This window comes from Phocoena sinus, chromosome 1, assembly GCF_008692025.1.
Source record: "Phocoena sinus isolate mPhoSin1 chromosome 1, mPhoSin1.pri, whole genome shotgun sequence".
Lineage (NCBI taxonomy): Eukaryota > Metazoa > Chordata > Mammalia > Artiodactyla > Phocoenidae > Phocoena > Phocoena sinus.
In genome coordinates, this window is record NC_045763.1 from 107,041,177 (window position 1) to 107,069,051 (window position 27,875).

Genomic DNA, 27,875 nt, shown 5'->3' on the forward strand with positions numbered 1-27,875 from the left:
TTGGGTCTATTAAAGAATGTGTTCATTTTTGCCATTTGAGAAGTTGTATAAAGTATGGCTATAGAAAGTTGTATTGTATTTATGAGCTCTGCAGGACAGCGAAGATGCTGGTTTGTAACCTCAGTTGTCTACCCCAAGTTTTTTCTGTGAAATAGAAATTACTTCAGTTAAAAGTTATGATTAGTATATGTGAATGAAACTATTTAGAAACAATAATTTCAGGGAAATACAACTCTGCACATATTAGTTTGCTAAGGAAAAGATTAGTTTTGTCCTAAGAAGCAATATTGTAACAAATTCAATAAAGAGTTTAAAAAATGGTCCCCATCAAAAAAAATCTTTAAAAAAATGACCAGCAGTGCTTTACACTGTCCTGTTTAAGCCTTAGCCTCTCATAGGAATCGTCCCCGATGCTGTGGAGACTTGGGTCCCATATTCTGCCTCATGTGTCACTCTGACTTCTGTTTGTTGAAAGTAACTCTGCCAGACATGCCCGCATATGACATCTTGATCCCTGTTTGTGACTGTATCACAGGAAGCTGTGCTGACCAGTTCTGCTGTCTCTGCTGTTTGTGACCACACACGCAGCTCTATGCCAGCAGTAGCATCGCTGGGAATAGATCCCAGCCACCCTGAGCAAACAATGCTGTACCTTCAGTGCGGTGCTGTTCTTGGCTCAGTGGTCAGCCTCTGCAGACCTGACTGTAGACTATGTTCCTAAGGCTGGGCCAGAGAAAGAAGTATTGAATGTGTCTAATCTGCAGTATAGTGTTTGAAAGCATGGACTTTGGAGTCAGACACTCCTGTGTTTGAATCCTGGCTCTACCACTTATTATCAAGGGCAGCTAACTTGCCATCTCAGAGACTATTTCTGTAAGGTGGTATGTTTTTGTTTTGAGGATTCAATGAGCTATATGTAAATAGCCAGGAAAGGATCTTTGAGTCATTTTGTTAGTATGTTATAAGAAACCTCCAGACGTTTTTTCCGAAGTGGCAGCACCATTTTGCATTCCCACAACAATCTTTGAGGGTTATGGTGGCTGTGCATCCTCACCAACACTTGGTATTAACAGTCTTTTAAACTTTAGCCATTCTAGTAGATGTGTAGTGGTATCACGTTTGGTTTTGTCGTTGCTGTTGTTTTGGATTTTTTTTTTTTTTTTTTTTTTGTGGTACGCGGGCCTCTCACTGTTGTGTCCTCTCCCGTTGCGGAGCACAAGCTCCGGACGCGCAGGCTCAGAGGCCATGGCTCACGGGCCCAGCCACTCTCCGGCATGTGGGATCTTCCCGGACCGGGGCACGAACCCGTGTCCCCTGCATCGGCAGGTGGACTCTCAACCACTGCGCCACCAGGGAAGCCCCGTTTTGGATTTTTAAAAACAGCTTTCTTGAGATATAATTCACATACCTTGTAGTTCATACATTTAAAGTGTACAATTCAGTGGTCTGGGCATATTACATCACTACAGTTTTTGGCAAAATACATATAGCATAAAATTGGCCATTTTAATAATTTAAAAATGTACAATCCAGTGGCATTATTATATCTTCAGTGTTGTACAATTATCACCACTGTTTCCAAAACATTTTCATTACCCCAAACAGAGCCTATGTAACCATTAGGCAATAAATCCCTGTGCCCTTGACTCCCTAGGCTCTGGTAACCTCTAACCTACTTTCTATCTTTAAGAATTTCCTTATTCTGACATTTCATGTAAGTGGAATCATATAATATTTGTCCTTTTGTGGCTGACTTACTTTGCTTAGTTTTCAAGGTTCATCCATGTTGTAGCATGTACCAAAACTTCATCACTTTTTATGGCTGAATAATATTCCACTATATGTATATAAAATATTTTTTTACCCATTCATCTGTTGATGGACACTTTGGTTGTTTCCACATTTTGGCTATAGTGAATAATGCCGCAATAAACATCAGTGTACGAGCATCTGTTCAAGTCCCTGTTTTTTGTTCTTTTGGGTTTATACCTAGGAGCAGAATTTCTGGGTCATTTGATAATTCTATGCTTAGCTTTTTGAGGAATTGCCAAACTGTTTTCCATAGCAGTTGCACCATTTTACATTCTAACCAGTAATGTACAATTTTCCACATCCTCACCAACACTTTTTTGTGTTTTTTTAGATCATAGTGAGTCTAGTAGGTGTGAGGTAGTATCTTGTTGTGGTTTGATTTGCACTTATTTAATGATTAATTGTATTGAATATATTCTCATGTACTTACTGACCATTGTGTATCACTTTGGAGAAATGTCTATTTGAGTCCTTTGCCCATTTTTTCAGTTGGGTTGTTTGTCTTTTTGTTGCTGAGTTGTAGGAGTTTTTTTGTATATTCTGGAAATTAAACCCTTATTATAGATACGATTTGTAAATATTGTCTCATATTATGTAGGATTTTTTTCACTTTCTTGAAATGTTTGATGCACAAAAGTTCTTAATTTTGATGAAGTCTAATTAATCATTTTTTTCTTTTGTTGCTTGTGCTTTTGATGTCGTATCTAAGAATCCACTGTCAAATCCAAGGACATGAGGATTTATGCCATATTTTCTTCTAAGAGTTTTATGGTTTCTCTTTTATATTTAGGTCATTCACACATTTTGACTTTATTTTTGTTTGGTGTGAGGTAGGGGTCCAACTGAATTCTTTTCCATGTGGAAATCCACTTGTCCCAACATCATCTATTGAAGATACTGTCTTTTCTCTATTGAATGGTCTTGGCACTCTTGTTAAAATTAATTGACCATAGATGTATGGGTTTATCTCTGGATTCTCAATTCTATTCTACTGGTTTGAATGTTTATCTCTATGCCAATGCCATACTGTTTTGATTACTGTAGCTTTGCAGAAGTTTTGAAATTGGAGAGTGTGACTACTCTAACTTTGCTCTTCTTTTTCAAGATTGTTTTGGCTATTCAGGACCCCTTGCAATTTCATGTGAATTTGAGCATTGGCTTTTCGATTTCTGCAAAAAACACTGTTGGAATTTTGATAGGAATTACATTGAATCTATACATCGCTTTGGGTAGTATTGACATCTTAACAATATTAAATCTTCATATCCCATGAACACGGGATGCCTTTCCATTCATTTAGATCTTTTTTTCACTTGTTTCAGCAATAGTTTTTAGTTCTCAGTGTACATATTCTTCAACTCCTTAGTGAAATGTATTCCCAAGTATTTTATTCTTTTAGCTGTTATTTAAGATGGAATTGCTTTCTTAATCTCCCTTTTGGATTGTTCATTGTTTATTTGGATTGTGTATGAAAACACATGTGATTTTTGCATGTTGATTTGGTACCGTGAAGCTTTTCTGAATTTGCTAATTCGCTATAATAACTTTCTAATAGCTTTCCATATATAGAATCATGAACAGAGATAGTTTTACTTCTTCCTTTCCAATTTGGATGCTTTATATTTCTTTTTCTTGTCTAACTCATCCAGATAGAACTTCTTACAACGTTGAATATTGCGAAAGCGGGAATTCTTGCCTCATGCCTGATTTTGGAGGAAAGTGTTTAGTCCTTCACCATTGAGTATGATGTTAGCTGTAGGTTTTTCAAAAAAGCCTTTTATCATGTTTCAGAAGTTTCTTTTTCATCCTAGTGTCTGAGATTTTTTTATTATGAAAGGGCAATGGACTTTGTCAAATGTTTTTCCTTCGTCAATTGAGATCACCATTTGGGTTTTTTCCTTCATTCTCTCAGAGTGATGTATTACATTGATTTTCTTGTGTTGAATCACATTTATATTCCTGGGATAATCACATTTGGTTTTAATTTGCAGAGCTCTAATGATTAGTAATGTTGAATATCTATTTATGTGCTTTCAGCCATCTGTATATCTTCTTTGGTGAAGGATTTGTTCACATCTTTTGCTCATTTAAAAATACTGAGTTGTTTGTCTTATTGATTTGCAAGTCTTTTCTCAGATATATGTTAAACAAATATTTTATTCCAGTCTGTGGCATGTTTTTTAGCTTTTTAATAGTATTTTTTAAGGACAAAATTTGAACATTTGAAGTACAATTTATAATTTTTTTCTTTTATTGTTCTTGTTTTTTGTGTCCTAAGACATCTTACCCAAGATCACAGAGATTTTCACCTATATTCAATCTTAAAATAAATGGCTTCTGGCTTAGTCTTCATGTTCTCAGATTACTCTCCTCTGTCTTTATTCATGCAGTGACTACAGGCTTCACATATAGTAAGTCTGATGGAAATGTGTATTGCATTTAAAAATTAATACTTGGTATGTGTCTTCTTCACTATCCTGTGTCTGTACAGTCATCCCTCAGTATCCATGAGTATTGGTTCCAGGATTCCCCACCCCTACCCCCAGACACCAATATCTGTGGATGCTCAAGTCCTTTATATAAAATGGTGTATTATTTGCATATAACCTACGCCCATCCTCCCCGTATACTTTAAATCCTCTCTAGATTATTTATAACACCTAATACAATGTAAATGCTATGTAAATAGTTGGTGGTGCACGGCAAATTTGAGTTCTGCTTTTTGGAAATTTCTGGATTTCTTTTCAAATATTTTTAATCCATGGTTGGTTGAATCTATGGATGTGGAACCCACAGATACTGAAGGCCAACTGTACTGCCTCCTGTGTGGTCATGCACATGCCAGGCAGACCCATAACACAGAGTTTTCTGGGACCCAAGGTTTCTCCCAGATGGCTGTCCTCCCGTGTTCCAGCAGAGGATGTTAGTTTCTGTCATGGTAGTCAAGCAGCTAATTATGATAGCTCACGTGACTTTCATAGAGGACAACTATATTTGTTAATGCTTATGCCAGGCCCCATCCTAAACTCTTTACACATTTTAACTAGTTTGATCCTCAAACCCCACAGAAAGTAAACGACGGCTCAGAGACTCCAGGCTCCATCTCATACAGCCAGTTTGAGGCAGTCAGTCAGATCCAGAGAGGCTTAATTCCAAAGCCTTTGCTCTTCCCACTATAAAAACGACCATAGGCTGTGGCTGGAGTCTTATATAAGTGAGCACATTTTTGGAAACAACATAGACGTGTCTTTTCTTCTTCTTACATCAGATGCATGTCCAGATGCATTGAAGTTCAGACATCTGATTCTGAGGTCCTGCCGTGGGATATTAGGACAGAGTTTTCCACAGGGTGGCCCTTAGCCCCCAGGTAGAGAACCACCTTTCCCGCGCTCAGCCCACATGTGTCAGCAGGGTCACATAGATGAGGGCAGTGTAGCTTGTGCACTGCACAAAGGTATATGGCTAAGGGGGCAAGTGGGGGTTAGAATCCGGCCTGCTTTGGTCCTGTGGGTCCATGGGGCAGTGTCTTCCCAGAGGGGCATCATCCTTTTATAATCCCTACAAAGGCACCATATCTGCTAGCAGTGGCCCTGTCCTTTAGGTGAAGCTGACTAAACCCCTGGGCTCTAGAGAAGTTACATGTAATATAACTTAGCTAAGTTAATCATCACATTCTATCCTCCTGGCCATAGTGATTGGTTGAGGAATGAGCACATAACTCATGCAGGAGACTCTTGGCCAGTGAGGCTTGATTTGGAGGCTTTTGCTTGAGGGCTGTGGTTCTCACCTGATAAAGTGAGGACTGGAGCTGCTGCAGCCATCTTGCAACCAGGTGGGGCTTGATAATGAAGTTAATTCCCAGAAAAGGTCAAAAAATATCGAGAGAGAGAAAACCTTATCCTGGTGACATTGTTGAACCTTTGGTCAAGTTATGCCTGAAGCCCAAATCTACTTATGGACTGTGGAATAACATAAACCAATAAATTCTCTTTTTTGCTTGAGACAGTCTGGCTGTCAGTTGTGACCAGAAGCACACTAACTATTCCATACACACCTGCACACATGCCTGTTCCCTATACCACGTCCTGGCTTTATATTTTCATCACAGCGTCTGTCGCTATCTCATAGTACTTTATTTACGTATTTAGTTAATTGTTTTCCTACATCCACTCCTCACCCCTGCTGAAGTGTATGCTCTAAATGGCAAGGAATTTTATCTTCTTTGTTCACTGATGGATTCTCAGTTCCTGAAATGAGTTCTTAGCACATAGCATGCATTCAATAATATTTTGTTGAATGATATACCCCTGCTCAGTGAATTATTAAGGATTACTAAAATTTCAGATGCATAAATGAAAATCAGCACAGTTCTAGAGTTGACCAAGGACCATATCAGCCTTCTAATAAGACAATGGGAAGGTAATAAAGCTTGCACTGTGCACGTGTACATGCAGATTGTTGGCATTTCAGCAATTTCAGGGAGGGGGCTTAGTTATTGTTACATCACCAAGATTGTTTTCAGTTGGTGAGGCTTTTCAATTGGAACTCTTTCTAAGTACATTTAAAATACTTTTAGCAGAAACTAACACACCATTGTAAAGCAATTATACCCCAATAAAGATGTTTAAAAAAAAATAAAAAATAAAATAAAATACTTTTAATATATTTATAGAATGACTGTCAGGTTTTACTTTTTGTTTTGTGTTGGTGTATCTGCTGTTTTTTACTTTTTGGATTCTCATTTTGTTCATCTCTACTTCTTTACTATCATGATGTATTATTTTTCCTTTGGAAAGTGTAACTGAATTAGGGGAGATAGGTGAGCCATGGTGTCTTTTATCTCTCATATGTGTCATAGTCAGAAAAAAACTGAGACCCTCTACCTTTTGGGGGGATTGTCATCCACATTTCATTTACATCCTTTCACTTCTTACAGGTAACACCACAGAATCTGTCACTTAATCTAATAAGGTTTACATGGCTCCTGTCAGTCTGGTAATCCCCGTTTATTTACCATCTCCATCATTGTTTGATTCTCTGACAGTGATTTGCCCCAGAGCCCTCCTGGGAGTTCGTGGTTGCTTTTTGCGAACCTAACCGTATGCTTGTAAGAATGACCCTTTTCCACCTGCCTGTCACCTTATCTGAACTCTCACTGTTAAGAGATTCATCCTTTGGGTTAACAAGCTATTTAACGCTTCAGGGGAGCAATACATTATTTCTGATGTTTTTCTTTGACAACCAAAATGGTGACAAGGTTGTGATGTGAGGAAGGAAGAAGAAAGGAAGGACAGAAGAAGGGGGAGGTGGGTAGGGCCAATGCTCTGTTTCATTTCCCCTCTCTTCTTTCAGCCGGCGATCGGTAGCTAGTCTTAGGCTGCCTAGGTGATAGGGGATCATCTTCAGGTTGGGGTATAAGATTTTGTGTTTACTAGTCAGCAGTGCCATGTGGGGGAAGTGAGTGGCCATCTGCATAGCCTGGTCTGCACGGCCAAGCCACGTTTCCTCTCCTCTCTGGCGACGTTTCCTGCTAAGAAACAGGCATGGGATCACACCAAAGCTATGTTTTCTGTAAATGTCAAGGTCCATATTGTTTTGTCTTACATTGCCAAGTAGATTCCTGACCTAGGGAGGAAAAAAATGACCTCCTCGTTATTGGAGCCACAACCTCATAAAGAATCACAAACCTCGGAAGGCAAAGAGACTCGAGCAAGACCACGTGAGCTGCCAGCAGCAGGAGAGGGAAGAGCACCCAAGGCCAGGCCAGCTCCACTGCACCTGCTGTGCCTGTCATCTCCCCTCAGGAGCTGCAGAGCTTACAATGAAATAAACTGCCACCCACTCAAGCCTGCTTCGAGGTTGGCCAGGCACGTCACCTCCATCTCTCCTTTGTCACACCAGGGCTGCAGCCGGGGAGGAGCTCTTCTGACGGGGGTGGGGGGTGGGGGGGTGGGAGGGGCGGGGCGTGAGGCAGAGACTGGAAGGAAGGAAATGGAGAAACACTTGGGTGTGTTTTCTGAGTCGTATTTCACCTTTTCACTCTCATCGCTACTGAAATGCAACAGAGCAGCCTTCTATGCACGCAACCATCTGTTAAAAGGTGGCCCTGGAATTTACGGTCCACATCACCCTAGTAGAGACTCTGCTGGTAAATGTTCCCCATGGCAAATGGAACAATAAGCAGGTGGCTGAGGAGAATGAGGGCAATAGAGAGAGGGCAGAGGGATGCAGAAGCAGAAGAGGGCTAGAGGCTCTTTCCTGAGTTTCTTTCTCCCTGATGGCCAAAGACCTGGCTCTTTCATCAGTGGGAGATGCATACCCCTCGTCTGCTGAGGGCAGCTAGAGGTGGGGAGGAGAGTACCATGGAAAGGGGTTATGGGGTGAACATTTAGAGCTGGAAGACACTGTCATACCAATGTTGACGTCCCTGTCCCTGAGCTTAAAAATGTCAGTGCAGTAAGGGCCTCGTCAGTCTTAGCTGCTCTGTATACTCTCCGAGACAACGATCAGATCGCCAGCATGGCAGAGAAGGAAGAGGAAAGGGGCTTGAGCAAGGGCTGGCAGGATCTTGATTCTTTCCCTATGGTCGGTACTTGCATAGGAAGTGTTGGAAAGTCAAAAAATCTATAAGAAAATAAACAGACCTTTAAATCTGTCTGATTGTGTATTGAGCTTATCAGTGACCTCTGGGTGTTTTGCTTGGACCCATGGATAAGGTACATACTTTTACTGGTCAGCTTGGCTAGGATGTGGTGCCCAGTTGTTTGGTCAAACACCGGTCTACGTTTTGCTGTGAAGGTATTTTTCTTTTTAGATGTGATGAGCATTTAAATCAGCAGACTGTGTGTAAAGCGGATTACCCTCCATAATGTAGTAACCATCCAATCAGTGAAGGCCTTAAGAGAAAAGACTAAGGTCCACGGAAAAGAGGGAGGAATTCTGCCTTCAGGCTACCCTCAGCCTCAAGATTGCAGCATCAACTCACAGGAACGTCCAGCCTGCTGACCTGCTCTGTGCACCTCAGATTTGCCAGCCCCACAATCGCATGAACCAATTCCTTAAGATAAATCAATCTCTCTCTCTCTCTCCCTTCTATTTCTTCCATTTCTCCGGAGAATCCTGACTAAAACAGGTACTAATGGAAAGAAAGAAAGAAAAATAATTTAAATGTCACACAATTGCAGACACCCTACACCAGCACTGCTTTTGAGGGAAGGCAGGGCTTGACATAAACCAACCGAAAACAAGAGGCTCTTTCATGTTTGAAACAGGATGCTGTAAGGAACAGACGGTGATCTTTCCTGACGTCCACAGCTGAGGAGCTACAAAGATCCCATCTGAAGTTCAAAGAATTGGAAGCTGCTGAAGCCAGCCATGTCTCATCTGGCCACTGATTTATAAAGAAGGACTGAGAGGAAGGACTTTTGAAGGACTGAAGTATTTTTGAAGAGAGGTCCAATTATTTCCCTTCCAGAAACCAAACTCCACAGAATCACTTGTCATTCTGGGGCGTCTTCCATGGAGTGATGAGTTTTTCCCCAGCTGGATGTCTGCCTGGCTCTGACTTGCAGATCTGGCCCTGACACCAGTACCAGTGTGTGTCAGGTCGCTGGGATGAGAGCCCTGAGAGAGAGGGCATGGGGGCACAGCCAGACAAGGCGGGGTGAGGCACACCCCCTCATGTGCCTGGTTCTCAAGAGGTATAGAGGATGGGTCCTGCTCATTATTGCAGCCATGGGCCCCAGAGCGGGTCCACAGAGCGTAAATGAGATGGAGATACAAGCGTTCTGGGCACTGTCATGGTGTGGGGCAAAGAGAACATGGCATGAGGCATCACACAACCAAGGGTTAGCAAGCTCCCCTGTGGGCACTAATTTAGAGAGGTGTCTCTTTTCACTCTCTTCTTCCATTCCTCAACACCAGAGGGGCAAGTGCAGGGATGCACTCTCCCCTCCAGGCCACGAGAGCCACGAGCCAAGCTTGCACCTTGATGAGCACTTGACATATATTACGATGATTAGTAGTAGTATTTTTTCCCCTTTACAGAGTGGCATCTGAGGCACAGAGAATTAAAAAATCTGGTCAGGGTCACACAGCTGAGAGCAGGAGCTGGACTCCTAACCCCAGGCATTCAGAATGCAGAGCCCAGGGTTGTTTTTGTTTTGTTTTCTTTTCTTTTGCGGTACGCAGGCCTCTCACTGTTGTGGCCTCTCCCGTTGCAGAACACAGGCTCCGGACGCGCAGGCTCAGCGGCCATGGCTCACGGGCCCAGCCGCTCCGTGGCATGTGGGATCTTCCCGGACCGGGGCATGAAGCCGTGCCCCCTGCATCAGTAGGCGGACTCTCAAGCACTGTGCCACCAGCGAAGCCCCAAGCCCAGGGTTTTGACCTAAACTATATTGAATATGAAATTTATTTTTCAGTTATAGAACCCTAGTTATCATTATTCAATATCTCAAGATGGACCAGTAGATAAGTCAGGAGGCACCATGAAATACAATTTTCCAGAGGGTCAGAGTCTTTCTAAATAGATAGAAAAAAGGAACAAGGCCAGTCACACAGACAGGCACACACACAGGATGTGAGTGTGAGGCCTAAAAAAACCTTGTGAATCTTAGAAAAACAATTTAGCCACTGAGTTGGTGAGGCTAAATCTGTTATACAAATATAAAGTGACATTGAGGAGGCTGAGGGAATGTCCTTTTACATTCTACCTTCACCAGTTTCTAATCCTTGCTTCATTCCTTGTACTTTTCTGCCACGAGAGCCTGTATTCTGAGAGTGGAGAGCTGCGCTGGGTGAAAGGGAAGGGTAGCGTCCAATGGCCTGGCATTCTCAGGTGGACGTCTGGCTTCTGAGTCCCACACAGGAAACTTCGTCGTTGGGAAATTTGCTGATGTAAACACAGACTGACAGGGGAAAGATTTTTGTCTGAGAACTTTGTCCAAGTGAAATCTTAGGATCATGGGAGGGACTTTGGGAGGCATCTGGTCCATTGCTTCCCTGAAGCTCGGTCGGGCATCCAGCCCTAGAGATTCTCATGTTGTTGGTCTGAAGCAATCCCTGGAATTCATATTTTTAAAATGTTCCTCAGTTGACTCTCATGTGCTGTGAGCCTCTTTTTAACACTTTTGACGCTGCAACTACAACAACAATGTCCACTTTTGCTTGGTTCACTCTAGTGATGGCTTTCTCACTACTTCCTGGGGTAGCCCATTATGTTTTTGGACAGGGCTGATTGTTCAAAATATTTTTCCTTAGTTTGGATAGAAATCCACATTTTGGTAGCTTCTATCTATTGGTCTTGGTGTGTTCCTTCCATCTGAGATGAATTATTCCTTTAACAGCAGCAGCTGTAGTCTCTGAAAGACTGTGGAAAGTCCTTCCTTGGTCTGTGATATGACCAACTTACCTCTGAGGGTTTACCTAGAGCTCTGCCTCAGAGTTTGTCTCCACATGGCCATCATTCATCCTTTGCTGTCAGAAAGATCTCTCACTCTTTTGTGCGTATAAGCTTTATTCCTCAGACAACAGTAAACCCTGTTCCACGTCCCTTTCCACCTGAGCCCCAGTATCTGAGTCCTCAGTCCGGGCTGTTTCCCTGACCCACCCCCTGGCTAGTGGGGGAGTCTTAGTGACAGTATGATGACTTTTTAAACCCACTGGGATGTTCTCTTTCATATCAAGTGTGCTTTTGACCTTTGACATTCTGTTTTCTTTTCATATCACTTATTAGCTGTGGTTCTCAAATAGGAGTGATTTTGTCCCCCTAGGGGACATTTAGCAAAGTCTGAAGACACTTTTTGTTGTAACAACCTGTGTCTGTGTGGATGCTACTGGCATCTGCTGGTTAGTGACTAGGGTATGCTCAACCTACAATGCAGAGGACAGGCCCCAAGACAAAGCATTACCCACCCCCAAATGTCATTTGTACCAAGGCTGAAAACCCTAGCTTATTAGCATTAAAAAAGCAAAGACTTAAAAAAAACAAAACAAAAGCAAAGAATGAAGGCAGGCAAGAGAAATGAGGAGTGATTGTGTGCAGCCTGCAGCTGAGGTTCCGGGCACCGCATCCTCAGAGAAACAAATGAGGAGATAACCCAGGCAAAGGCGAGGTTGCCAGAGCTCATGCGGAACCCTAACTATAAAGAAGCCAGAAAGGAGTCACATATATTTGCTCCCTGTAGCCTGGTTTTCCCCAAATGTGACATATTTCCCCCTCATGGTATGTAACAGAATTTTAAGATAAACATATTTAAGAAGAAAAGTGAACGTAATTACTTTGCTGCCCAGGAGTAATTAACACAGCATTGTAAACCCACTATACTTCAATTTAAAAATGAGTTATTAAAAATCAAAAGAAAAGAAAGAAAAAAGTGAGTGGATTTAAAGAATATATTGATAACTGAACCGCTGGTACGGTGATATGGCAAAGATTGTAAAATGGTCGGTAAATGTCTGCGACAAGGCCGTTGCCTTGTAGGAAAAAAGAGTTGCTGGTGTGAAATGGAGCAAAGAGGAGTCAATATGCATCTTTGCTCTTCATGGGAAAGGGAAGGAGCTGCGATTTGGCAAGAGATGCAATAGAACTTACTGTTCACGGCGTTCATCTCAGCATTGTACTTGTTCCCACCCACGGACTTGCCAGACATAGTTCTGTAAATATACGTGGCCCCATCGAGCCACGTCCACTGTTGCCCCTGCAAATGACAGGAGACGGGAGACATGTACACATCAGCCTGCCCACCTGCTCACAGCCCAGACCCATGTAAAACATGGTTCTCACTGTAAAAACTGGGAAAGCACAGAAATGTGTAAAGACGGGGAAATAAGAAAGTCACTCCGTTTAATCTCTAGGAGGAAAACATTACTAATATTTTACTATATTTACTTTTGGTGCAACCATTTTTGTCTATCACGATATTTTTATATACTGAAAAATGTGGTGGCCTTTAAAATATATATTCAATTGTGTAGCATCTTGCATTCCAAACATTTTTTAATGGTAAGAATGCACCATAATTTACCTTACTAATTCTCTTATTGATTGATGTTTACATTGTTTCCAATTTACAATTATTGCTAAGAATACTGCTATGAACCACTTTATTTGCAAAGCTGTTTCTGTACTTAAAATTATTCTTTAAAGCTAGCATCCCAGAAGTAGAATTAATGGCCAAAGGGCATGAATATTTTGAGGTTATTGATATTTGTTGCCAAACTGCTTTCCAAAAACAGTTCAGTTGTAGGAATTTACATCCTCATTTACTGGGAAATTTCTCCTTGTCCTTAAAAATATTATTCATTAAGACAAAGCAAAAGTCTAATAATCTGATGTCAAATTACATTGTTATTCTAATTTGCATTTCTTTGATAACTAGAGACATTGCACAACTTGTTAGACGGTTTATTAGCCTCAGTCATGAAGGTAAAAAAATTAAATTACAAAAAAAATCTGGTAGAAATTGATGTAAGTATTTATCCTATCTCTGAATGAGAGAGCTCTGATTGATAGCAATGTGAATATATAAAAATGTAAAATTCGTTGTATAAAATATATGTAACATCTATGGCAAAGTTTATCAAGAAACAGAGAGTCTGGGGTTTTTCTCCTTGTATTCTCTGTGTTTTTTGGGTTAACATAGAAGCCCCACAAAGAATCTGTAAACTGCAGATCCCACATAGAGACCTCAGCAACCTCACATGTCATTTCTTACTATGAGGTATTGAGGCGGGTAAAATGAGGGACCAGTGAAGAAAGTTTAGGATAACATAAAAAACATGATAGCATCTAGCAAAAAGCTTAGCTGAAAGTTTCCAACTTTAACTCAAGATCTAATAGGGGTTTAACTAAGCTTGGTCTCATAACGGGTCTCTGTGTACGTGTGTTTATTTGTATATACCCGTATATAGTTACACAAACTTATTTATTTTTTTTTGCAGTACGCAGGCCTCTCACTGTTGTGGCCTCTCCCGTTGCCGAGCAACAGGATCCGGACGCGCAGGCTCAGTGGCCATGGCTCACAGGCCCAACCGCCCTGTGGCATGTGGGATCTTCCCGGCCCGGGGCACGAACCCGTGTCCCCTGCATCGGCAGGCGGATTCTCAACCACTGCGCCACCAGGGAAGCCCCACAAACTTCTTTTTAAAGGCTCTGAAGAGCTGGTGATTTTGTGTTCAAAGATGTGGGAGAACTTTAATTAGACAGGTCTGTAAGTGGAGGAAATTGTTTCCTCCCTAACCTTGAAGCTTTGGCCTCTATCAATCGTAGGCAGGTGACTGAAGAAAACCTGTTGTGTGTCAGTACGCCTGGAGCTGTTTCCCAGAGAGGGGCTATCTATCTGGCTTTCCCAAGGGGCATTTGTGGGCCAAGTCTGAGGTTACCTTCTGCAGGTCATGCAGGCAGATCCATACGGGCTTGTTTCTTTGACAGCCACCTATGTACGTTGCTATGGTGTTGGCTTCCTTTAAATTCAGGATAGATGCCAGGTGGGCTCCGTTTCCATACGACTGACACTCGAGCTGAGGGCAAGGAGGAGATGTGAAATTTAAAAGCACAGCCCAGGGGACCTTGAAGATGGCGGAAGAGTAAGACGCGGAGATCGCCTTCCTCCCCACGGATACACCAGAAATACATCTACACGTGGAACAACTCCTACAGAACACCTACTGAAGGCTGGCAGAAGACCTCAGACCTCCCAAAAGGCAAGAAACTCCCCACGTACCTGGGTAGGGCAAAAGAAAAAAAGAAAAAACAGAGACAAAAGAATAAGGACGGCACCTGCACCAGTGGGAGGGAGCTGTGAAGGAGGAAAAGTTTCCACACACTAGGAAGCCCCTTCGCGGGCGGAGACTGCGGGAGGCGGAGCGGGGAGCTTCGGGACCGCGGAGGAGTGCACAGCGACGGGTGCGGAGGGCAAAGCGGGGAGATTCCAGCACAGAGGATCGGTGCCAACCGGCATTCACCAGCCCGAGAGGCTTGTCTGCTCACCCGCCGGGGCGGGCGGGGCTGCGAGCTGAGGCTCGGGTTTCGGATTCGGACAGAGCGCAGGGAGAGGACTGGGGTTGGCAGCTTGAACATAGCCTGAAGGGGTTAGTGCACCACGACTAGCCGGGAGGGAGTCCGGGAAAAGTCTGCACCTGCAGAAGAGGCAAGAGACTTTTTCTTCCCTCTTTGTTTCCTGGTGCGCGAGGAGAGGGGTTTAAGAGCGCTGCTTAAAGGAACTCCAGAGACGGGCGCGAGCCGCGGCTAAAAGCGCGGACCCCAGAGACGGGCGCGAGCCGTGGCTAAAAGCGCGGACCCCAGAGACAGGCGGGAGACGCTAAGGCTGCTGCTGCCGCCACCAAGGGGCCTGTGTACGAGCACAGGTCACTCTCCACACCCCTGTTCCGTGGAGCCTGTGCAGCCCGCCACTGCCAGGTTCCCGGGATCCAGGGACAACTTCCTCAGGAGAACGCACTGCGGGCCTCGGGCTCGAGCAACGTCACGCCGGCCTCTGCCGCCGCAGGCCCGCCCCGCACGCAGTGCCCCTCCCCCCCCCACCCCTGGCCTGAGTGAGCCGGAGCCCCCGAATCAGCGGCTCCTTTAACCCCGTCCTGTCTGAGCAAAAAACAGACGCCCTCCAGCGACCTACACGCAGAGGCAGGGCCAAATCCAAAGCTGGGCTCCTGTGAGATGTGAGAACAAAGAAGAGAAAGGGAAATCTCTCCCAGCAGCCTCAGAAGCAGAGGATTAAAGCTCCACAATCAACTTGATATACCCTGCATCTGTGGAATACCTGAATAGACAAGGAATGATCCCAAATTGAAGAGGTGGACTTTAGGAGCTAGATCTATGATTTTTTTCCCTTTTCCTCTTTTAGTGAATGTGTACGTGTATGCTTCTGTGTGAGATCTTGTCTGTATAGTCTTGCTTCCACCATTTGTCCTAGGGCTCTATCCGTCCATGGTTTTTTAAAAAAAAATTTTTTTTCTTAATAATTAATTTTAATTGTAATAACTTTATTATACTTTACCTTCGTTCTTTCTTTCTTTCTTTCCTTCCTTCCTTCCCTCCTTTAGACAACGAATCACCCCAAATTGAGGAGGTGGTCTCTAAGAGCAAGATTTATGATTTTTCCCCCTTTACCTCTTTTTGTGAGGGTGTATGTGTATGCTTCTGTGTAAGATTTTCTCTGTATAGCTTTGCTTCCAACATTTGTCCTAAGGTTCTATCCGTCACTTTTTTTTTTCTAAATATTTTTAAATTTAATAACTATATTATACTTTATTTTATTTTTACTGTATCTTCTTTCTTTCTTTTTTCCTTCTTTCCCTCCTTCCTTCCTTCCTTCCTCCCTCTCTCCCTCCCTCCTTCCTTTCCTCCTTTCCTTCTTTCTTTCCTCATACTTCTACGAATTCTCTCTACTTTTTCTACCTTTTATTCTGAGCCGTGTGGATGAAAGGCTCTTGGTGCTCCAGCCAGGAGTCAGGGCTCTGCCTCTGAGGTAGGAGAGCCAACTTCAGGACACTGGTCAACAAGAGACCTCCCAGCTCCACATAACATTAAACGGCGGAAATCTCCCAGAGACCTCCATCTTAACACCAGCACCCAGCTTCACTCAACGATCAGCAAGCCACAGTGCGGACAACCTATGCCAAACAACTAGCAAAACAGGAACACAACCCCACCCATTAGCAGAGAGGCTGCCTAAAATCATAATAAGGCCACAAACACCTCAAAACACACCACCAGACGTGAACCTGCCCACTAGAGAGACAAGATCCAGCCTCATGCACCACAGCACAGGCACTAGTCCCCTCCACCAGGAAGCCTACACAACCCACTGAAACAACCTTAGTCACTGGAGACAGACATCAAAAACAACGGGAACTACGAACCTGCAGCCTGCAAAAAGGAGACCCCAAGCACAGTAAGATAAGCAAAATGAGAAGACAGAAAAACATGCAGCAGATGAAGGAGCAAGATAAAAATGCACCAGACCTAACAAATGAAGAGGAAGTAGGCAGTCTACCCGAAAAAGAATTTAGAATAATGATAGTAAGGATGATCTGAAATCTTGGAAATAAAATGGACAAAATGCAAGAAACAGTTAACAAGGACCTAGAAGAACTAAAGATGAAACAAGCAATGATGAACAACGCAATAAATGAAATTAAAAGTACTCTAGATGGGATCAATAGCAGAATAACTGAGGCAGAAGAACGGATAAGTGACCTGGAAGATAAAATAGTGGAAATAACTACTGCAGAGCAGAATAAAGAAAAAAGAATGAAAAGAACTGAGGACAGTCTCAGAGACCTCTGGGACAACATTAAATGCACCAACATTCGAATTATAGGGGTTCCAGAAGAAGAAGAGAAAAAGAAAGAGACTGAGAAAATATTTGAAGAGATTATAGTTGAAAACTTCCCTAATATGGGAAAGGAAATAGTTAATCAAGTCCAGGAAGCAGAGAGAGTCCCATACAGGATAAATACAAGGAGAAATATGCCAAGACACATATTAATCAAACTGTCAAAAATTAAATACAAAGAAAGCATATTAAAAGCAGCAAGGGAAAAACAACAAATAACACACAAGGGAATCCCCATAAGGTTAACAGCTGATCTCTCAGCAGAAACCCTACAAGCCAGAAGGGAGTGGCAGGACATACTGAAAGTGATGAAGGAGAAAAACCTGCAACCAAGACTACTCTACCCAGCAAGGATCTCATTCAGATTTGATGGAGAAATTAAAACCTTTACAGACAAGCAAAAGCTGAGAGAGTTCAGCACCACCAAACCAGCTTTACAACAAATGCTAAAGGAACTTCTCTAGACAAGAAACACAAGAGAAGGAAAAGACCTATAATAACGAACCCAAAACAATTTAGAAAATGGGAATAGGAACATACATATCGATAATTACCTTAAATGTAAATGGACTAAATGCTCCCACCAAAAGACACAGATTGGCTGAATGGATACCAAAACAAGACCCTTATATATGCTGTCTACAAGAGACCCACCTCAGACCTAGAGACACATACAGACTGAAAGTAAGGGGATGGAAAAAGATATTCCATGCAAATGGAAACCAAAAGAAAGCTGGAGTAGCAATTCTCATATCAGACAAAATAGACTTTAAAATAAGGACTATTAAAAGAGACAAAGAAGGACACTACATAATGATCAAGGGATCGATCCAAGAAGAAGATATAACAATTGTAAATATTTATGCACCCAACATAGGAGCACCTCAATACATAAGGCAAATACTAACAGCCATAAAAGGGGAAATCGACAGTAACACATTCATAGTAGGGGACTTTAACACCCCACTTTCACCCATGGACAGATCATCCAAAATGAAAATAAATAAGGAAACACAAGCTTTAAATGATACATTAAACAAGATGGACTTAATTGATATTTATAGGACACTCCATCCAAAAACAACAGAATGCACATTTTTCTCAAGTGCTCATGGAACATTCTCCAGGATAGATCACATCTTGGGTCACAAATCAAGCCTTGGTAACTTTAAGAAAATTGAAATTGTATCAAGTATCTTTTCTGACCACAACGCCATGAGACTAGATATCAATTACAGGAAAAGATCTGTAAAAAATGCAAACACATGGAGGCTAAACAATACACTATTTAATAATGAAGTGATCACTGAAGAAATCAAAGAGGAAATTAAAAAATACCTAGAAACAAATGACAATGGAGACACAATGACCCAAAACCTATGGGATGCAGCAAAAGCAGTTCTAAGAGGGAAGTTTATAGCAATACAAGCCCACCTTAAGAAGCAGGAAACATCTCGAATAAACAACCTAACCTTGCACCTCAAGCAATTAGAGAAAGAAGAAAAAAACAAACCCCAAAGCTAGCAGAAGGAAAGAAATCATAAAAATCAGATCAGAAATAAATGAAAAAGAAATGAAGGAAATGATAGCAAAGATCAATAAAACTAAAAGCTGGTTCTTTGAGAAGATAAACAAAATAGATAAACCACTAGCCAGACTCATCAAGAAAAAAGGGAGAAGACTCAAATCAATAGAATTAGAAATGAAAAAGGAGAAGTAACAACTGACACTGCAGAAATAAAAAAGAATCATGAGAGATTACTACAAGCAACTCTATGCCAATAAAATGGACAATCTGGAAGAAATGGACAAATTCTTAGAAATGCACAACCTGCCAAGACTGAATCAGGAAGAAATAGAAAATATGAACAGACCAATCACAAGCACTGAAATTGAAACTGGGATTAAAAATCTTCCAACAAACAAAAGCCCAGGACCAGATGGCTTCACAGGTGAATTCTATCAAACGTTTAGAGAAGAGCTAACACCTATCCTTCTCGAACTCTTCCAAAATATAGCAGAGGGAGGAACACTCCCAAATTCCTTCTAGGAGGCCACCATCACCTTGATACCAAAACCAGACAAGGATGTCACAAAGAAAGAAAACTACAGGCCAATATCACTGAGGAACATAGATGCAAAAATCCTCAACAAAATACTAGCAAACAGAATCCAACAGCACATTAAAAGGATCATACACCATGATCAAGTGGGGTTTATTCCAGGAATGCAAGGATTCTTCAATATACGCAAATCTATCAATGTGATAAACCATATTAACAAATTGAAGGAGGAAAACCATATGATCATCTCAATAGATGCAGAGAAAGCTTTTGATAAAATTCAACACCCATTTATGATAAAAACCCTGCAGAAAGTAGGCATAGAGGGAACTTTCCTCAACATAATAAAGGCCATATATGACAAGCCCACAGCAAACATCATCCTCAATGGTGAAAAACTGAAAGCATTTCCACTAAGATCAGGAATAAGACAAGGTTGCCCACTCTCACCACTCTTATTCAACATAGTTTTGGAAGTTTTAGCCACAGCAATCAGAGAAGAAAAGGAAATAAAAGGAATCCAAATTGGAAAAGAAGAAGTAAAGCTGTCACTGTTTGCAGATGACATGATACTATACATAGAGAATCCTAAAGATGCTACCAGAAAACTACTAGAGCTAATCAATGAATTTGGTAAAGTAGCAGGATACAAAATTAATGCACAGAAGTCTCTGGCATTCCTATATACTAATGATGAAAAATCTGAAAGTGAAATCAAGAAAACACTCCCATTTACCATTGCAACAAAAAGAATAAAATATCTAGGAATAAACCTACCTAAGGAGACAAAAAACCTGTATGCAGAAAATTATAAGACACTGATGAAAGAAATTAAAGTTGATACAAATAGATGGAGAGATATACCATGTTCTTGATTGGAAGAATCAACATTGTGAAAATGACTCTACTACCCAAAGCAATCTACAGATTCAATGCAATCCCTATCAAACTACCACTGGCATTTTTCACAGAACTAGAACAAAAAAGTTTGCAATTTGTATGGAAACACAAAGACCCCGAATAGCCAAAGCAATCTTGAGAACGAAAAAAGGAGCTGGAGGAATCAGGCTCCCAGCCTTCAGACTATACTACAAAGCTACAGTAATCAAGACAGTATGGTACTGGCACAAAAACAGAAAGATAGATGAATGCAACAGGATAGAAAGCCCAGAGATAAACCCACGCACATATGGACACCTTATCTTTGATAAAGGTGGCAGGAATGTACAGTGGAGAAAGGACAGCCTCTTCTATAAATGGTGCTGGGAAAACTGGACAGGTACATGTAAAAGTATGAGATTAGATCACTCCCTAACACCATACACAAAAATAAGCTCAAAATAGATTAAAGACCTAAATGTAAGGCCAGAAACTATCAAACTCTTAGAGGAAAACATAGGCAGAACCCTCTATGACATAAATCACAGCAAGATCCTTTCTGACCCACCTCCTAGAGTAATGGAAATAAAAACAAAAATAAACAAATGGGACCTAATGAAACTTCAAAGCTTTTGCACAGCAAAGGAAACCATAAACAAGACCAAAAGACAACCCTCATGATGGGAGAAAATATTTGCAAATGAAGCAACTGACAAAGGATTAATCTCCAAAATTTACAAGCAGCTCATGCAGCTCAATAACAAAAAAACAAACAACCCAATCCAAAAATGGGCAGAAGACCTAAATAGACATTTCTCTAAAGAAGATATACAGACTGCCAACAAACACATGAAAGAATGCTCAACATCATTAATCATTAGAGAAATGCAAATCAAAACTACAATGAGATATCATCTCACACCAGTCAGAATGGCCATCATCAAAAAATCTAGAAACAATAAATGCTGGAGAGGGTGTGGAGAAAAGGGAACACTCTTGCACTGCTGGTGGGAATGTGAATTGGTTTAGCCACTGTGGAGAACAGTATGGAGGTTCCTTAGAAAACTACAAATAGAATTACCATATGACCCAGCAATCCCACTACTGGGCATATACCCTGAGAAAACCAAAATTCAAAAAGAGTCATGTACCAAAATGTTCATTGCAGCTCTATTTACAATAGCCCGGAGATGGAAACAACCTAAGTGCCCCTCATCGGATGAATGGATAAAGAAGATGTGGCACATATATACAATGGAATATTACTCAGCCTTAAAAAGAAACGAAATTGAGCTATTTGTAATGAGATGGATAGACCTAGAGTCTGTCATACAGAGTGAAGTAAGTCAGAAAGAAAAAGACAAATACCGTATGCTAACACATATATATGGAATTTAAGAGAAAAAAATGTCATGAAGAACCTAGAGGTAAGACAGGAATAAAGATGCAGACCTACTGGAGAACGGACTTGAGGATATGGGGAGGGGGAAGGGTGAGCTTTGACAGGGTGAGAGAGAGTCATGGACATATACACACTAACAAACGTAGTAAGGTAGATAGCTAGTGGGAAGCAGCCCCATGGCACAGGGATATTAGCTCAGTGCTTTGTGACAGCCTGGAGGGGTGGATAGGGAGAGTGGGAGGGAGGGAGACGCAAGAGGGAAGACATATGGGAACATATGTATATGTATAACTGATTCACCTTGTTATAAAGCAGAAACTAACACACCATTGTAAAGCAATTATACCCCAATAAAGATGTTAAAAAAAAAAAAAAGCACAGCCCACAACCTAAATATCCATCGACAGAAGAATGGATAAAGATGTGGTACGTATACACAATGGAATATTACTCAGCCGTAAAAAAGAATGAAATAGTACCATTTGCAGCAACATGGGTGGACCTAGAAATTATCATACTAACTGAAGTAAGTCAGACAAAGACAAATATCATATGATATCACTTGTATGTGGAATCTAAAAAATTATACAAATGAACTTATTTACAAAACAGAGATAGACTCACCGAGTTAGAAAACATACTTGTGGTTACCAAAAGGGAAAGGGTGGGGGAGGGATAAGTTAGGAGTTTGGGATTAATATATACACACTACTATATGTAAAATAGATAACCAACAAGGACCTACTGTATAGCACAGGGAGCTCAATATCTTGTAATAACTTATGAGAAAAAAGAATCTAAAAAAGAATATATATATGTATATATGTGTATAACTGAATCACTTTGCTGTACACCTGAAACTAACACAACATTGTAAATCAACTGTATTTCAATAAAAATTAGAAAAAATAGAAAAGCATGGCCCTCACTTCAGAACCCTAGAGCACCAGGCAGCATGGGCACACACAGCCCCTGTCTCCCCTTGGGATCTAAGCCCCACAGAAGACTTCCTGTCACCTTGGGAGAAAACACAACTGTCACAGGTGTCAGGCCTCAGAGGGGGAGGCAGCTTGAGGCAAGAGCATGAGCTTTAGCGTCAGTGGAAGTGCCTGGGGTCCTGGTCTTGCCTGTTTTTAGTGTATGTGACCTTGACAAGTCACTTCACCTCTCTTCCTTATCTGTAAATGGAGGAGATAATTAGGGCTACACAAGGGAGTTGTTAGGAGGATAGAATTGTTATAATTTTATATTATAATACTGCACTTCAACAAACCTAAGAAACCACTGACTGTAAAATGTGCTGTTCTCTAACAAGACACTGACTGCCCAAATAAAGAAATCATTTTATATATGCACATTTTATAGCTAGACAGAGATATATACTTTATGCTCTTTTGGGGTTGTGTTACAGGATCTGTCTACATAATAAAACAAATTAATTTAATAAAAACATGGTTTTGGCTGTGGTTGCTACTCTCATGTTTGCCTTTGAACTTGCTCAGGATTAGATGTGGTGACTGCTTAATGATAATTTACCAACCAGTTGATAATACCAGAATGTTTTTATACGCATAATTTCTTTTTTTAATTTTAATCTTATTTTTTAACATCTTTATTGGAGCATAATTGCTTTACAGTGTTGTGTTAGTTTCTGCTTTATTACAAAGTGAATGAGCTATACATATACACATATCACTATATGTCCTCCCTCTTGCGTCTCCCTCCCACCCTCCCTATCCCACCCCTCTAGGTGGTCACAAAGCACCTAACTGATCTCCCTGTGCTATGTGTCTGCTTCCCACTACCTATCTATTTTACATTTGGTAGTGTATATATGTCAATGCCACTCTCTTCGTCCCAGCTTACCCTTCCCCCTCCCCGTGTCCTCAAGTCCACTCTCTACGTCTGTGTCTTTATTCCTGTCCTGCCCCTAGGTTCTTCAGAACCTTTCTTTTTTTTTTTTTTTTAAGATTCCATATATATGTGTTAGCATACGGTATTTGTTTTTCTCCTTCTGACTTACTTCACTCTGTATGACAGACTCTAGGTCCATCCATATACCCGTAATTTCATTTGACTTTTAAATTTGTGACGCACAGAAGCTGGATTACCAGTCAACGTGTAGTGAGTGTACCAGTTACAAAAGATTCCTGGGACAGAAGAGGCAACAGGCTCCTTCTGTTTAAATGATGTTTCCCTTTCCTGTCAGTTCACACAGTTAGAACTAAGAGCGCTGCCTCTTCGGTCCAAGATCAGGTCTTCCTGATCTTTTAACTGCCACCTCCATCACCTCCAGGAGTCTTGTGAACTAAGATGCCAGCTAGGAACCAAGGAGCACAGCAGCCGTGGTGTCAATTTCTCTGGTCCTTCCTGGCACCTTCTCTGCACTCTGGTTCAGGAGTGGTTAACCCTGCTAAGGCTTGGTATCAATCATGTGGATCGTTTTTGCCTTGAAAACCTGAATTGAGCATCCACCGTGTGCCACAGGCTTTTTGCAAGTTCTTTTCATGAATCCTCCCAACAACCCCATGGGATAAAAGTGTTATTCCCATTTTACAGAAGAAAACTGGTAAAGCGAGGTATAGCTGCAACTAATGTGTGGCAGAGCGTGATTTAAACTCAGGTCTGTGTTATTCCAAAGCCCCCCAGATGTCTTCCTCTTTCTTTTGGTAGAATTAGTGTTGGACTCTCCAGGGACAGGCAGTACAAACCTCTGTCCAGGATTTCTCCAAGTTGCTTCCCAAGAACTGAGGAGAAGTCCACCGCTGTCCATGAGCTTTTTCTTCTTTCAGTGGACGGAATCCGGGAGGCCCTTTCTGTGTTTGGCTCTTTTTTTATTTTTTGCTATCATTCACATCTGCTTAGGAAAGCATTGCATTGGGGCCAGCTTCCCTGGGTTTGCTCTGCTGGTTATTCTCAGTGTAATCTTGGGAAAGTCGCTTATGCTCATACTGCATTGCAATTTTTTGTTTAAATGTCACAATCTTGCATCAGTTCTGCACTTTTTTATTTTATTTTATTTATTTACTTATTTTATTTAGTTATTTTTGGCTGCGTTGGGACTTTGTTTCTGCGCGAGGGCTTTCTCCAGTTGCGGCGAGCGGGGGCCACTCCTCATCGCGGTGCGCGGGCCTCTCACTGTCGCAGCCTCTCTTGTTATGGAGCACAAGCTCCAGATGCGCAGGCTCAGTAGTTGTGGCTCACGGGCCTAGTTGCTCCGTGGCATGTGGGATCTTCCCAGACCAGGACTCGAACCTGTGTCCCCTGCATTGGCAGGCAGATTCTCAACCACTGCGCCACCAGGGAAGCCCAGTTCTGCACTTTTTAAGGCCAGGAAAGATCTTTGCATCCTCAGTAGCTATCACATGATAGGTGCTTTCTCATTCTGAGTTATTGATTTACAGGGATTCTGAAGCAGTTCTGAGACCAGATCACACCCCTTTCCCCCACACAGCTCCCCGGTCAGTCACTTCAGTTTAACAACCACAATTCAGAGACACAGCAGCACGACTCCCAACACTCTGAGGTAACTTATTCTGACTGGCTATGTGGGTATCTCTTAGAAAAGCCTCAGTGAAATAAAACCAGTACATTTGTTGGGTTATGGAGAGAGTGAGGCCTTGCATTTGTCTGGAATGCTTCGCTCTCCGTCAGGTGGCTCTGAGGCTGTCTACACACGGCTCTCTTGCTGGTAAATCTTGTATGGCAATTCAGTTGTTCTTTCTGTAATTTCCTCATCTCATCGTCTTTGGATTTATGTATTTCTGTCTTTCTCCCTGACAGTGAACTCCTTGAGGGCAGGCTGTTCCTTGCTCATCCTCATGTCTTTGCAGCCCATCCAGGGTCTGGGCCTATAGCACATGCTCCACCAATGCTTACACAATTAAAGGAGTTGAGCACGTAACCCTCTACTCTCCATTTCACCAGCCAGGTTACTTCTCAGGATGCCAAGGAAGGACCCTTGGCTCTGAGTTGAATGATACCTGGAGCTTTGGGTGGCCCCTTGCTTTAGAGAAGCCTCTCCAAGCAAGGGCCAGATTTCTTACCTCAGCATCAGACCAGTTCTTCAGCTTCTGGAAGTATCCCTAGCAACAGGACTTGTAGTAAAACCATCCAGTAGCACAGCTAGGTCTCAGGATGATGGCTGCGCACAAACAAAAGGCAATTACAAGTTATGATGGCAAAAAGAAGCAATTCCCACACTTGAGCCAGTTTAAGACCTGGCTCCCCTTGAACGGAGGGAAGGCTATCGTTATACTGTTAATCTCTCTCGTAGCCTTCTCCAAAGAGGACTGTGGGCTTTTGCCAGAGTAACTGTGCATTGGGGGGAAAGGAGGTAATCAGCTCTTTGAGGATTACTGGACACTGGCTCTGAACTGACACTAATTCCAGGAGACCCCAAACATCACTGTGGTCTGCCAGTCAGGGTAGGGGTTTATGGAGGTCGGGTGATCAATGGTGTTTTAGCTCAGGACTACTTCACAGTGGACCCAGTGGGTCCCCAAGCCCATCCTGCGGTAATCTTCCCGGTTATGGAATACATAATTGGAACAGACATCCTCAGCAACTAGCAGAATTCCCACACTGGTAGCAAGATCAAACAGCTCTAATTCAAGACCTCACAAGAGTGGATGAGGGGCATAAATTGGTAGTTTTAGGTATTACAAGGAGGGGGTGGTGTTTTGGCTAGGGGGACGCAGGACAGGTTAGATGGCAACTTGGCTGGAACTTGAGAATAGGGGGGCTGAAAGTCAGTAGCAAGGGGAGGGGGACGTTTTAGGCAAAGGGGGCGGATGAGCAGAGGAATGGTGGCAGCAAGAGCAAAAGCACTTACGTTTGCCTTAACTGTAGGGCGTCTGGCAAGCGAGCACTGTAGAAGAGAAGGAGACATTCAGGGCCCAGAAGCCAGGGAAGCTATGATCAAGAAAGGCACAAGCTCCTCTGGCTAGTGGGTTGGTGAACGGGCCACATCACTGAAACTGAGGTTTCTGAAGAAGCGAAGATGTCTGGAAACACAGAGGGCCCAGATGATGGAGGGGATGCCAAGCTAGGAAATTTGGACTTTGTGCCAGTGTGACCGCACTCCAATGCTCTTGGTGGGTACAGGGGTCTTTCCACCCCCAGTGCATGTTCATAGACATTTTCGTGGTCACATAGCATTTCCTCTCTCCCTACTGAGATGACACTGTTGTCACTTGCTTGCCCCACTCTTCTGTTCTACTTCATTCCTTGCCTATAAATCTCCAGGGGCTTCCTGTTGCTCTCAGATAACCTCTCCGCTCAGTTTGACATTTAAAAGCGCCCACAACCTGGTCTTATGGCCCTATTGAGATGCAGCTTCCGGTGCAGAAGCCTCAGCTCCATCTTGGAACACGACGCTCATTATTGACATAGATCCTTTGCTTGTGCTATGCTTTGTACCTGTGAATGGTGGACATTGACTAACCCAGCTGAGGCACAGCAGGCAAGGTTTCAAGGTGAAAACAGCTCTTTTGCCCCTTTCCTGTTTGCCCATTTCTGTTCCCCTTTAACCTTAAAAGAACTTAATATAGGAATGAGCTCACTAGGCAATTTAACCTAACTCCTGACTTATGCTTTCTTGAATGCACACCGTGTCTTGTCTAACTTGCTGATTCTTTTCCTAGATAAAAAGAAGTAAGAAGTAAGAATGAAGCAGTTAAAAAATGACAAGCTCTCTATTCTCAACCGTCCCCTTAGCAATTCTGCAGTCTGACCACGCAGGCAAGGTAACATCTGAAGAGTCAGCCAGTCTGCAAGCAATGGGGAATGATGCAGAATCCAACTTCCTGTGTCGATGATTCATTGAGATTCTTCCTCCTTTTCCTCCTTTAAAAACTGTCATGGCTGAGCAGAATCTTCAGAGCTGGTCTCTGGACACAAGTTCACCTTCTCCCTAGATTACTGGCTTTTCTGGTTAAAGCACCTTTCCTTTCTACTGACACTTGCCTCTCGAATTATTGGCTCCTGTGCAAGAAGCAACTGAACCTGGGTTTGGTAACAAAGCGGTACATCAAATGTACTAGGAACAAACAACATAGACACTCATGTGCTTAAATACCTCATCTTCTACTACCTTCAGAAATACAAACATCGTTTGATGTTAAATAAAAAGAACGCCTTTATGCTGAGACAGGCTGGGATCTGGGACCCTTTGCTGCGGTGCTGCAATGCTTGCACCTGGACACACCTCTCCTCAAGCAACAAAATACAAAACTGCTGTATGGGACTAAACATAACTGCGTTCATGCTCAGCTGGTGCAAATTCTGGACAAAAGATACAAAGAGACCAAAAAACCCAACTGCCCCTTTTGAAGAGCATGGAGCAAAAGAAGGTCAGGAGCA

At 42.3% G+C, this 27,875-nt stretch overlaps 1 protein-coding gene across 1 annotated transcript; it reads right to left on the reverse strand.

Annotated features, from left to right (window-relative positions):
- Window positions 1-9,304: 9,304 nt before the first annotated feature.
- REG4 (regenerating family member 4) lies at window positions 9,305-26,876 on the reverse strand. The gene is given in 5 exon segments (XM_032648168.1): window positions 9,305-9,435; window positions 12,407-12,512; window positions 14,197-14,334; window positions 25,559-25,656; window positions 26,822-26,876. Coding segments are annotated over 5 exon segments (528 nt in total).
- Between the last annotated feature and the right edge of the window lie 999 nt (window positions 26,877-27,875).